Here is a 12,311-nt window from a genome sequence, read left to right on the forward strand (position 1 = left end):
CACAGTAACATACCAACTGTGTGGGACTACACTCAGAGTAGTAGAGAATGAAAAAGACCTGGGAGTAATTGTGCAGTCAGATAAGAAGTTTTCTGAGCAGTGCAGACAAGCAGCAAAAGTAGCTGATGGGGGGCTTGTCAATGATAATAAGGAATTTTGCTAGCTGGAATAATGAGGTGATTATTCCCTTGTATAAGCAATGGTCAGGCCACACCTTGAGGACTGCATACAGGTCTGGGGGGGCCTCATTTTAGGAAGGATGTAGAGCTACTGGAACGAGTACAGAGAAGGGCAGTGAGATTGGTGAGGGGAACCAAGAGTTGTTCTTACTAAGAAAAGCGTAAGTTCTGCAAATTGCAGTGTCTGAAAACCAGGCACCTGCAAGGTAATCTGATTGAGGTGTAATTCCTTAAGCCTTGAATGGTTTAAGGAAGCTTAATGATGAGGGTATTCTTCCTCTTGCTGAGATTACGCACTTGAGGGAGCATATATTCGAATTGATGAAAGATAGTTGTAGAATAAATGTGCGGAAATTTGCCTTTAGCCAGTGGGTGAGTGATTGAGTAGGTGAGTGAGCAAAAAGTTATTCATTACGGAAGTTGACAGCTTAAATAAATTCAAGGCAGAAGTACACAAACTTTTGGAATAAATGGATGGATGAAATGGGGAATTTTTTATTTTTTTCGGCCAATGCTGTAGAACTTGCTTTCTTGCATCATATGCTTCTACTAATGCTAATGTCTACTTATGGGTTAATCCAGGAAAAAAAAGATCGTCTTGAGATATGCTAACTCAGTAAATCTCTTCAATAACTTACCTAGAGGACAATCGTCACCTGGCATTTTGCAATCAGGACAACAACCGTCAAATGGCATTCTGCAAATGCCACAGTTATCGTCATTAGCAACCCAGCGCCAAGTAGCAACACCAGCCCAACCTATTAAAAAATAAAATAAATTTCCATCTACTAAATATGTAGAAATGAAATGATAAATATAATTTTTAATCGAACCACCCATACATGTGCATTTTAGTCAAATTATTGACCTAGAGAAAACAAGATTCAAAAAAATATATTTAATTTTAAAACATTCTCTAGAGCTGGCAACATTTTAATAATAGGAATAAAGTAATTAAAAGCTATATTGATATGTCTAATGTGGATGAATTTAAAAATATGTTCCTCTTTACTAGATGGGGTCCAATGATCACAATAGTTTCTGAACTTATTAGGAAGGAATGGAGTTTAATAGACTACATTTATTCCACTGATGATGGTTCTATAGAATTCATAGGAAAATATACCAGACAATATACTTGGCCACACGTAAATAGTTCATGCTATAAAAAAGTACTTTTGTTTTAAAACAGATTTATTCGATGAGTCTATCAGCTGCATCTAATGAAATTGAGCAAAAAGTTATTCAACAATAAAGTTTTCATTAAAAACTTTCAAGATTCTAATGAGAACTTTGAGTTTTCATATATATATATATATAGAGAGAGAGAGAGAGAGAGAGAGTAGCTAATCAGATTGGTCAGACAAGATTCCTCCTCCCAACAAATCCATTCTGTTATTTCCATACAATTGTATCCCTGTTACAATGATCCTGCAACACGGGATCCTTGTTATCCGAGGATAATTGGTTACAGAAAATTCCATTTAAAATGGAGACCAAATTTTCATAATGTGTATTATGTACACTGATGTTCAAAGAAAGTGCATCACCCCTTAAAATTGTAATTGGCCTCCGAATAACCTAAGTATATGGCAATGTTTCTTACATATTGCATCAGATAAGATTGATACATATAGGTGATGACTTATTATTGCATCAGCTGTTACTTTCAGCTATATAAGCATGCTCTGTAAGAGTTGCAGTAATTCCTTGCTTGTGTCAGGATGGTGAGTTACGTGCAGTTGACAGCACGAAGAAAGAGTGCTATTGTTGCTTTACGTGAGGAAGGATGTTCTTCCCGTCATATTGCTTATAGTGTCTTGTAATCAGTCAACAGTGAATAGATTTCTTTCCAAACTGAAGAATACTGGTTCTGCTGATAGGAAAAAAGGAACCGGACGCAAACAAGTCTCTACGCCAAAACAGGCCCGCGTTTTGAAGCGCCTTAAAAACCGTAAAGCTTCTTCTTCTGAGCTGAAAAGAGGATGGGAAGAACATATAGAAATGGTAGCAAGTGCAGTAAGAGTCAGAAGATGCCTCTTCAAAAATGGGCTTGTAGCCTGTCATCCTAAGAAGCCCCTCTTCGCACAAAAAATGAAAAAGGCCCGATTAATTTGGTGTAAGGAGCATGTCAAATGGACCCCCAAACAGTGGAAGTCAGTTATTTTCTCAAATGAGAAGAAATTCAACCTGCTTTTTTTTTTTTTTTTTTTTTTTTTTTAGGAGCATTAGCAACTAAGGCCATATTGCTCCGGGATATGCGGTGGTCATTCCCTAACCTTTCCGCATCCTCCGTATTTGGTGGTGACGGGCTCGAACCCCGGTCTAATCAAGAAGCGTGTGCTACGCACTGCTGCTCCTTCCCACCTGGCTACGGAGGCACCTAATTCAACCTGCATGGCTCTGATGGGAGACAAACGATTTGCCGTAGACGTGGTGAAAAATACCATCCAGACTGTATGGTATCTACAGTGAAATTCCCTACCAGCCAAATGACATGGGGGTGCATTTTGTATCACCTGCAGTTTATAAAAGGTTCCATAAATGCCAATGGATACCTGGCTATATTGGAAGGCAAATTTCTGCCAACCATTAGAGACCATTTCAACCTGCCAAGTATCTGCTCCTTATCATCGAGCGAAAAGTGTAAGTAGGCACTTCTGTAGTTACTTTAGCTTTGTTTCTGCATTAGAGGTTCAACAGTAATGTGTTAACATTTGTTGCAGGTGAAAAAATGGTTGGAAGTATGGATTACAACTGTTAGCTGACCAGGAAACAGCCCGGACCTGAATCCTATAGAGAACTGTTGGAATCGTGTGGAATCTGCAGTTGCCAGAAAGAAACCAAAGACCTTTTGTGAACTTCAGGAAGCCATAATTTGTGTTTGGAACCACGAACTATCAGTTGATTATCTTTAGAAATTGATCTTGTCATTGGTTCGACGGTGTGCTGCTGCTATCAGGGGCAGAGGCAGTTCAACTAAATATTACTTTGCACATGGTGAACTTTTCGTTTTGTTTTCCATTTAAAATGATAAACTGAAGCAAACTGAGTGCTTCTGATAACACTTCAGCCATAATTATGGTGTTTACCAAAACTGTTGTATAAAGGCTGCAAGTGCTCACTTTGGAACATTTTGAGAGCACCTGTGAAATATTACTTAGCTTTGCCTTAACTATTAATAAATATCTTTTGTGATGCTATTCATTAATATAACATACCATTGCGAAAATGGGTTAGAAATGTGAAATTCCTAGGTGATGCACTTTCTTTGAACACCAGTGTACTTGTACATAGTAAAAAATAGACTGAAGAAACTGAAAAATGAGATTATTTTATTAGACATTTTTTATTGTAATATGTTGAGCGATGTAAGGTTAAGTAAAGTTTATTGAAGTTACACTATATTTCAGTTTTACAATATTGATTACTTACTCTCCACTTCTTTAACAATGTATAAATTCTAAACCATAATCTTTGTATTGTCTTTTTTTTTTTAGAATGCCTTATCATTGCACTTCACTTTGAAAGCATGGTTAATACAAATAAGGAAAATAAGAATTCTCTTAACATAAAAATTATGGAAAATATCAGACACGTCTACTACAAGCAACAGTAAAGGAGAAACTGACTAGAGGTAGAGTCAACAGGATGCTCCCAGGAAGAACGGGCCAGAAATAATTAAGTGTGCAGTGCGGTGCTTCAATGGAAGTTGAAATGAAGTACATATATACTATTATATTTTTTATGTTTTCATACATTATTTGCAATCTCGTAACTGAGGGGATTCGGATACTGGGACCCCCTATACTTCTTTAACCACTGACTATTATTTTTTCTGGAACAGGTCAAAATTACAGCTCTATAATTGCTCACATTGCCCTTTGATACACCTTTGTGAATAGGAAAGATGTGCACACCTCCAATGGAGTTAATCTGTAGGAACCGCCCCTGAATCCAAGGATGCTCTCACAATTATGAACAAAGGTTTGATTAGAGGATAATTGGAGGATGATCTTTCTTCACTTGACATTCTGATTTTTAGGAGCAGTGCATGTGACAAGGAATTGTTAGAAGTTCTGGGATGTGATGCTCTTAATAAAAGTAATAATCACAGCATATACCAATTAATACATTGATTAATTAATACACTGTGACCTTTATTAAGAGCATCACATCCCAGAATTTCTGCGAGTTCCTTGTCACACTCTGCTCCTAACAATCAGAATGTCAAGTGAAGAAAGCAGAGGCGGACTGGGCCAAAAATTCTTACTGGGAAAAACGAATGTATTGGAGGTCAGAGTGTAATATTGGAAATTAAAAAGGCCTCCATCAGCCTCTGGGCCCACAAGGGTTTCCCTGGTAAGTTTTATGGTGAATCCACCTCTGGAAGAAAGATCATATCATACTGGCTCAGTAATAACCATACCCTGCTCTCTAATTACCCTCTAATCAAAGGTAATAATCAGTGTATTAAATTTATTATTATTATTATTATTAGCTATATGGTGCCTGTGGCATAAGCCAACAAAAAAAAAAAAAAAAAAAAAGAAATCCCGAATTACTCTGAGAGGGATGAATGATGATATCCAGCTCTGGACCCTGGGTGTGCCAAGCCCATACTCACCAGATGTGAGCCTCTTATCCCTTAACGGAAATAACTTGAAACAGAACCAACGTGCCTTTAAAGTATTGATTGTCTTTCAAAGTTTACAATGGCACATGTTTTCAGGGTTGCACAAGGCCTAGGCCACAGGGTATTCCTGTCTTTGTCATTTTATATTCCATATACTCAACATAAACCAACAGAATTGTCAGAAAGAAAAGCTGTTGATTGTACGCTTTTTGGAAATGTCTGTGGTGGGTTTTTATTTTCCTCCTTTTGAGTTTAATGTTTTTAGCATTTCATCTGATGCATAGCACCTGACAGATTCCACTTTATATATATATTTATTTTATTATTATTTTTTTGAGAATAAATCGTGTTCTTCCACTATTCCCTACATCATGGTATAGTGATTTTTTTTTTTATTACAGTTTACCAGAAGAAAGAATTAAAAGATTTCTAAACATGAAAGGTACTATAATCTGTACTACTGTCAGTAAGCCGAAGGTTGAGAAGACACTTGCTAACATTAGACTTGAATTTCTGTAGATCGTAAATTTTAGGAAATTAGGGGTAAATTTTTTTCAGCCTGGTCTGTACTTGTTAACAGGAGAGACTGCTTCTACAGGGATGGGATACACTTAAATAGAAAGGGTGCAAGAATGTTTGGTGATGTTATCGAGGCAGTGTTAGGTGGGTCGGAAAACTGCTAGATTGGGGGGATACAAGGACTAATAGATTAACAGTAGCCACTGGCAGATTTGAAAGTGATTCATGCACTGCTTCTATTGGAATGAGCAGCAGCCTGGAAAATAAGATGCAGGATATTTCAGAGACTGCTGGGAGTCATTGCGGTACAAGTAAACAGATGGGTTGTGTTAGGGTAGTTAAGAAAAAGAACAGGTGCATGTATACTTGCGTGTACACCAATGCTAGGAGTTTGGTAAATAAATTTGATGAATTTGAGGTATTGCTCAAAGCATCAAAGGCGGATATTGTTGGGATATCAGAGACATGGTATCACACAGATATAAGTAATGCAGAATAATGGAATTTGGGGAGTAAAACATCTACAGAAAGGGTAGACAGGATAGGAAGGGAGGAGGGGTTATGCTATTAGTTAAGAAACACATAAAATCCAAGGAAGTGAAGCCAGTCGACATCGCTGGACAGTGCAGTGTCGAGTCAGTTTGGTGTGACAAAGCATTGGGAGATCAAAATTGAGAGTAGGAGTGTGCTATAGGCCTAATGACTCTGATGAGTATAACAAGAAACTGTACAGGGAAATAGAGTGGGCCAGTAAATCAGAGAGTCTTATAATGGGGGATTTTAATTTCCCAGATATTGACTGGAATTTGTTGGTTAGTCACTCGCACACTAGCAAGGCTTTTGTGGATTTATTGGACAATTGTTTTCTAAATCAGCATGTTCGGGAGGTAACTAGAGGGAGCAATACTCTTGATTTGATTATCAGTAGTGATTCTTCAAGCATTAAGAATCTGCAGATACAGGAACCACTAAGTAGCAGTGATCACAGTGTGCTGAAGTGGGATTTACTCAAGGAGGTAACTACCATCAGGGGTAAAGGGAAGGGTTATTGCTTTCGTAAAGGTGACTACAATGGTCTGAGACTGTATTTAAATTCTATACAGTGGTACCAACTGATGATGTTACCAACAGCAAACTCAAAATGGGAAGCATTCAAAGAACTTATCTTGGAAGCTACTAGGCTTTACATACCAACTAAGAAATATTGTTCAAGGTTCAGGCCTAAATGGATGTCAGATGAACTAATGAGACATATGGCAGAGAAGAAAAATGCATGGGATACATATAAATTAACACGTGACACAGAAGCCTATGATAGATATAAGTTGAACTGTAACCAAGTTACAAAGGAGGTTAGGCAGGCGAAGGCAGATTACGAGAAATCTTTGGCAAGGGATGCAAAGAGTTCTTTACTTATGTAAACTCTAGAAGGAAGGGGATGAATCAGATTGGTTCATTTGATATCGATGGTTCAACTGTTCATGATCCTGCTAAGGTAGCTAACAAACTAAATCAATATTTTGCATCGACATTCACACATGAGGAGTTATTCAGGAAGGGGAATGCCATAGATGAAGTAAACACTGGCAGTGAGCTAGATGATCTTGTAATAATTGAGAATAAAGTGGAGGAGAAATTGTTGAAGATAAATACAAGAAAGGCACCTGGGGTGGATGGGATCTATCCAGGTATATTAAAGGAGGCAGCAAAGGAAGTAAGCAATCCGTTAGCCATAATTATGAGAACTTCCTTGCACTCAGGGGAGGTACCCACAGACTGGAGATGTGCAAATGTAACCCCAATTCACAAAGGAGGATCAAAGGCTGACACAAGTAGTTATAGACCTGTGAGTTCTGTTCCAGGAAAATTAATGGAAGCACTGGTTAAAGAAGCACTGCAGGATCATCTTGACAAGAATTCAGTTATAGCTCATACACAGCATGGGTTTGTTAAGGGAAGGTCTTACCTGACCAATTTGATTGGATACTATGATGTAGTCACAAAAAGAATTGGATGCAGGGAATAACTTTGATATTATATATTTGGATCTTAGAAAGGCTTTTCATACTGTTGCACATGGAAGACTGCTGCACAAATTGGAGCAGTGTGGCATTGGTGGCAAATTGTTGCTATGGATAAAGGGATGGTTGAGTGGCAGAAAAGAGATTTGGTTTGGATTTTATTGCGGCATTAGCAACTAAGGCTATAATGCGCCAAGACCAGGTAATATAAAAATTTAACCTCTCAGTGACCTAATTAGTTAAGGCCACCATGTCCAGATTTATATATATAAAAAAAAAAAAAATCAATAAAAGAAATAACGATAACATATAAATTTTAAATATGAGTAAAAACCTTTATTGATTTAAAAAGGCTAAAAACAGCAGACACATTGTCATTGTCGGATAAAATCTGACTGAGTGTATACGGCTCAGTCAGATGATTAAAAGCGGTAAAACGTATATTGCTAAAATCTGGACAGTCAACTAAAATGTGTCTGATTGTTAAAATTGTGGCAGAAGACAGAGAGTGGTAATTAATGGACACTACTCATCGTCGACTAATGTTATTAGTGGAGTCCCTCAGGGTTCAGTGTTGGGTCCATTGTTGTTTTCTGTATTTATAAATAATATTGATGATGGTATATCAAGCTTAATGTCCAAGTTTGCAAACAATACAAAGGTTGGCAGGGTTGTTAAGGACGCTACTGATGCTATGCTGCTGCAACAGGATCTGGAAAGGTTCATCAGATGGGCTAAGAGGTGGCAAATGAAGTTTAACATTGACAAATGTAAAGTACTACATATGGGAAACAGCAACCCCAGAGCAACGTATCAACTCTGTGGTACTACACTGACAGTGGTAGAGAATGAAAAGGACCTGGGGGTAATTGTGCAGGCAGATATGAAGTTCTCTGAGCAGTGCAGAAGGGCTGCAAGAGTAGCTCATGGTGTCTTATCAATGATATACAGGAATTTTTCTAGCAGGGATAGGGAGGTGATTATTCCCTTGTATAAGGCAATGGTCAGGCCGCACTTTGAGTACTGTATACAGGTCTGGAGGCCTCATTTCAAGAAGGATGTAGAGCTGCTGGAACGAGTACAGAGAAGGGCAACAAGGTTAGTGAACAGAATGAAGGGTTGCTCTTACGAAGAAAGTCTTAAGTTTTGCAAATTACAGTGTCTGGAGACTAGGCACCAGCGAGGTGATCTGATAGAGGTGTACAAAGGCTTGAATGGTTTGAGCATGCTCAATGCTGATGGAATACTGCCTCTTGCTCAGAATAATCACCTGAGAGGGCATAAATTCAAATTGAAGAAAGACAGACGTAAGATAGATGTACGGAAATTTGCCTTTAGCCAGCGGGTAGTTGGTTGGTGGAACAGACTTCCATCCCTTGTTGTGGAAGTTGATAGCCTAAATAAATTTAAGGCTCAGCTGGACAGGTATTTCGAACGAAAGGAGGGGTGAAGTGGAAGGGTTTTTTTTTTTTTTTTGGCTGATGCTGCATAAGCTTGCTTTCTTGCATCATATGCCTCTACTAATGCTTATGCTAATAGTAGTAATAATGTGATGCAAGGAAGCAAGCATATAAACTTATGTAACATCAGCCAAAAAAAAAAAACAAAACAATTTTGCACATCCATTCCCTCTAAAAGCTTGTCCAGTTCCTGCTTGAATTAATTTAAGCTATCAGCTTCCATAACAACAGATGGAAGTTTGATCCAGCAATTAACCACCTGTTGGCTAAATGCAAATTTTCGCACATCCATTCTACAATTGCCTTTCCTTAATTTGAATTTATACCCCCTCGGGTTTGTAATCTGAGCAAGCAGAAGAATCCCATCAGAATTCAGCGTGCTCAACCCATTTAAGGCCTTATACATCTCTATCGGATTCTGCTTGCTTAAGTTCTGCAAAATTCAACAGCTGTAATTTGCAGAACTTAAGCCTTTCTTGGTAAGAGGACCCCTTCGCTCCCCTTACCAATATTGTTGCCCTTCTCTGTACACACTCAAGCAACTCTACATCCTTCCTAAAATGAGGCCTCCAGACCTGTATGCAGTACTCAAGGCGTGGCCTGACCAATTGCCTTATACAAAGGGATAATCACCTCTTTTTGACTGATAGTAAAATTCCTGTAAATCATTGACAAGACCCCATGGCCTGCTCTTGTAGCCTGTCTGCATTGATCAGAAAACTTCATATCTGACTGCACAATCACTCCCAGGTCTTTTTCATTTTCTACCATCCTAAGTGTAGCACCTCACAGTTGGAAAGTTTCTCTGCGGTTACTTCTACCCATATGTAGTGCTTTGCATTTGTGAATGTGAAACTTCTCATTGCCACCTTTCACCCCATCTGCCCAAATTTTCTAGATCCTGTTGCAGTAGCACACTGCCATTAACAACCCGGCCAACCTTTGTATCATCTGCAAACTTCGACACTAAGTCTGATATGCCTTCACCAATATCATTGATAAATACACAAAACAACAGCGAGCCAAAACCGAACCCTGTGGGACTCCACTAATAACATTAGTCCATGAAGAGCAGCATCCACTGTTACCACTCTGTTTTCTCCCACTCAACCACCTTTTATCCATTGTAGCAACTTACGCTTAACACCATGCTGCTCCAATTTGTACAGTAATCTTCAATGTGCGACAGTGTCAAAAGCTTTCCTGAAATCCAAGTACGATATCAAAATTATTTTTTGCAACCAGTTCCTTTGTAACCACATCATAGTATCCAATCAAATTTGTCAGACAAGACTTTCCCTTAATCATTGCTTTCCCTTCTGAATTATTGCTGCAGTCTTATCTAGATGATCCTGCAATGCAGGCAAATAAATTTTGTTGCAGAAAATACAAGTCGAAAGAATAAATGAGGAAGAGAAGCTGGATAGTAAATGGATGCTGACTGCCTGTGTCAAGCGTTATGGCTGGTTTGGAGGGGAGTAGTGAAATTAGACACCAATTTTAGAAGAATGCCCACTGAAGTATCTATAGAAAAGACATGCAACAGAAACAGAACATCAATGAGATAGTGGAGAGGCTTTGTAATAATAAATATTATTTTTATTATTATTAGCCGTATGGTGCAAGAAAGCCTGAGGCTTATGCTGCAAGGGCAAAAAAAAAAAAAAAATTCCTTTTACTCTGAGAGAGAGAGAGAGAGTAGAAAGGAATCACCAAGAAAGAGAAGAATGATATCCAGCTGGGGCATTGAGTGTGCTAAGCCCATACTCACCAGATGTCAGCCCCTAATAATAACAAATAATAAAAGAAGTTTTATTCATCATTTACGTCAGGAAAATATCTAAGCAATTTGCAATAACTAATTTTAATAACAAGCTTCAACGGTATGTACCGATGCATATATTACCTAAAGCTTAAAAGAATAAAATAGAACAAAAAATATATTGGTCCATATTATAAAAACTCACTTTTTATTATGACTTTCATTTACCCTGAACGATGTTATTTTTATGGTAAGTATTATTTTAAAAGTATAAATGCTTTACTAAGTTGATGAAATATCTTTTGTTTATAAATATCATTTAAAAAAGTTAAATCCAATACACATCCTTTCAAAATAATAATTTCTTTGGGTTTATGGGTAATTTTTCTTTGAAAATAATATAAGCATCATCCAACAATCAAAAGACAAACACGTCCGGATTTTGAATAGGTGTCGCTAGCATTACCGGAAGCGTATTAACAAGAAAGATGTAGAATTATCTGGAACTTTCTAGAGCTCTGACCACATTACAAGTATCAATTCATTTCCGTTAACTAAACCCATCCTTGTTTCGAGACTATTTCACAATTAATGAACATTACATCTTAATTATCATATGTAATGTAAACAAGAGTAAAAGTGGAAGGTTATATTTTAATATTTTCATGTGATTTATATATGATAATCATTTCGTTGCTATTTCACTGCATTGGTAGGAAGTGCGGAAGCTTACACAGAAATTGCGCGCTCCTCTTTCTCTAGCAATTTCTCCTGTCTTTAAAACAGAAGCGTTGCGCCTTAGTGACCCTCAGATCTTCTTTGTTTGATTTGGTGGTAGGGTTGATCGTTCTGTAATATTTGAAAGTAAGTAAAAGAATTCCTTCTGTTTGGTATTGTTAATTGATTCAATAAATGATGATATGTATATAGTACAGAAATTAGTTTAAGTGCATCCCCTGAAATAATTTAAATGAAAATGTGCAATTAAAACGCGCGCGCGGGGAGAACTACTTAAGATGGTTCTAAATGGGAATTTCAAATTCGCAAAACAGTTTTTTATCCTTTTGTAAACTTCAAATTCGCAAAAGGGTGAAAAACGGGGGTGGTGTGTGTGTGTATATATATATATATATATACACACACACTTATGCTAACACACCTGCTAATGCTAACAGTGCGCATCGATTGTGGTACGGTTTCTCCGGCTGCCACCGGAATGTTACCTTATGGACTAATTGCTTCCCATAGTTGTCGCAATTTCAGCATTTTTACTTCGAAGAGCTCATTCCGTATCTCCAGGCGCTCCATTGGATTGATATTGCTATCAAAGGGCAAGTATGCCCACGAAAACGTTTCCCTGGTGTTTTCGTCTTATCCTACTCTCACCGGCATTCATCAGTTCCGCCGACCGGGCTAGCCGGGTGGGTAAAGTGCCTGCCTGGCAACCCAAAGGTCGCGGGTTCGAATCCCGCCTCTGGCTTGGATCAAAGTACTGCAAAAAAAAAAAAACCTTGGGAGGTGCATTATGGCCACAGAAGCCGATGCGCCAACAACTACCAAAGGGGAAAAAAAAAAAAAAAAAATTCATCAGTTCCAGTCCTGTTATACTGAGCTCGCTGCAACAGTACATTTTCCATTTACAGGAGTGGACACTTCGGTCGTCAGCTACGATACTCTTTTTTGATGACGTGTGTTCAAAATGCCTCTAGTTTCCTTTGTTATACTAAGGTCATT

General features: G+C 38.0%; 2 protein-coding genes across 2 annotated transcripts in view; one reads left to right on the top strand and one right to left on the bottom strand.

The window, feature by feature from the left end:
• The window catches only part of lmgA (anaphase promoting complex subunit lemming A), a 41,570-nt gene extending 30,613 nt beyond the window's left edge, over window positions 1–10,957 (bottom strand). The window contains exons 1-2 of the mRNA XM_090369468.1: window positions 10,783–10,957; window positions 818–937 (exon numbers count right to left, since the gene is read on the bottom strand). Coding sequence (XP_090225594.1) covers window positions 818–937; window positions 10,783–10,801 — 139 coding nt within the window. The 5' untranslated portion in view covers window positions 10,802–10,957. The remainder of the gene's footprint in view (window positions 1–817; window positions 938–10,782) is intronic.
• Window positions 10,958–11,302: 345 nt separating this feature from the next.
• Hsp83 (Heat shock protein 83) overlaps window positions 11,303–12,311 on the top strand; it is a 45,419-nt gene continuing 44,410 nt past the window's right edge. Inside the window, exon 1 of the mRNA XM_090369467.1 lies at window positions 11,303–11,441. The gene's annotated coding sequence lies outside the window, so the exon portion shown is untranslated. The remainder of the gene's footprint in view (window positions 11,442–12,311) is intronic.

This window comes from Mastigoproctus giganteus, chromosome 3 (assembly GCF_048544385.1).
Source record: "Mastigoproctus giganteus isolate SK-2022 chromosome 3, ASM4854438v1, whole genome shotgun sequence".
Taxonomy (NCBI): domain Eukaryota; kingdom Metazoa; phylum Arthropoda; class Arachnida; order Uropygi; family Thelyphonidae; genus Mastigoproctus; species Mastigoproctus giganteus.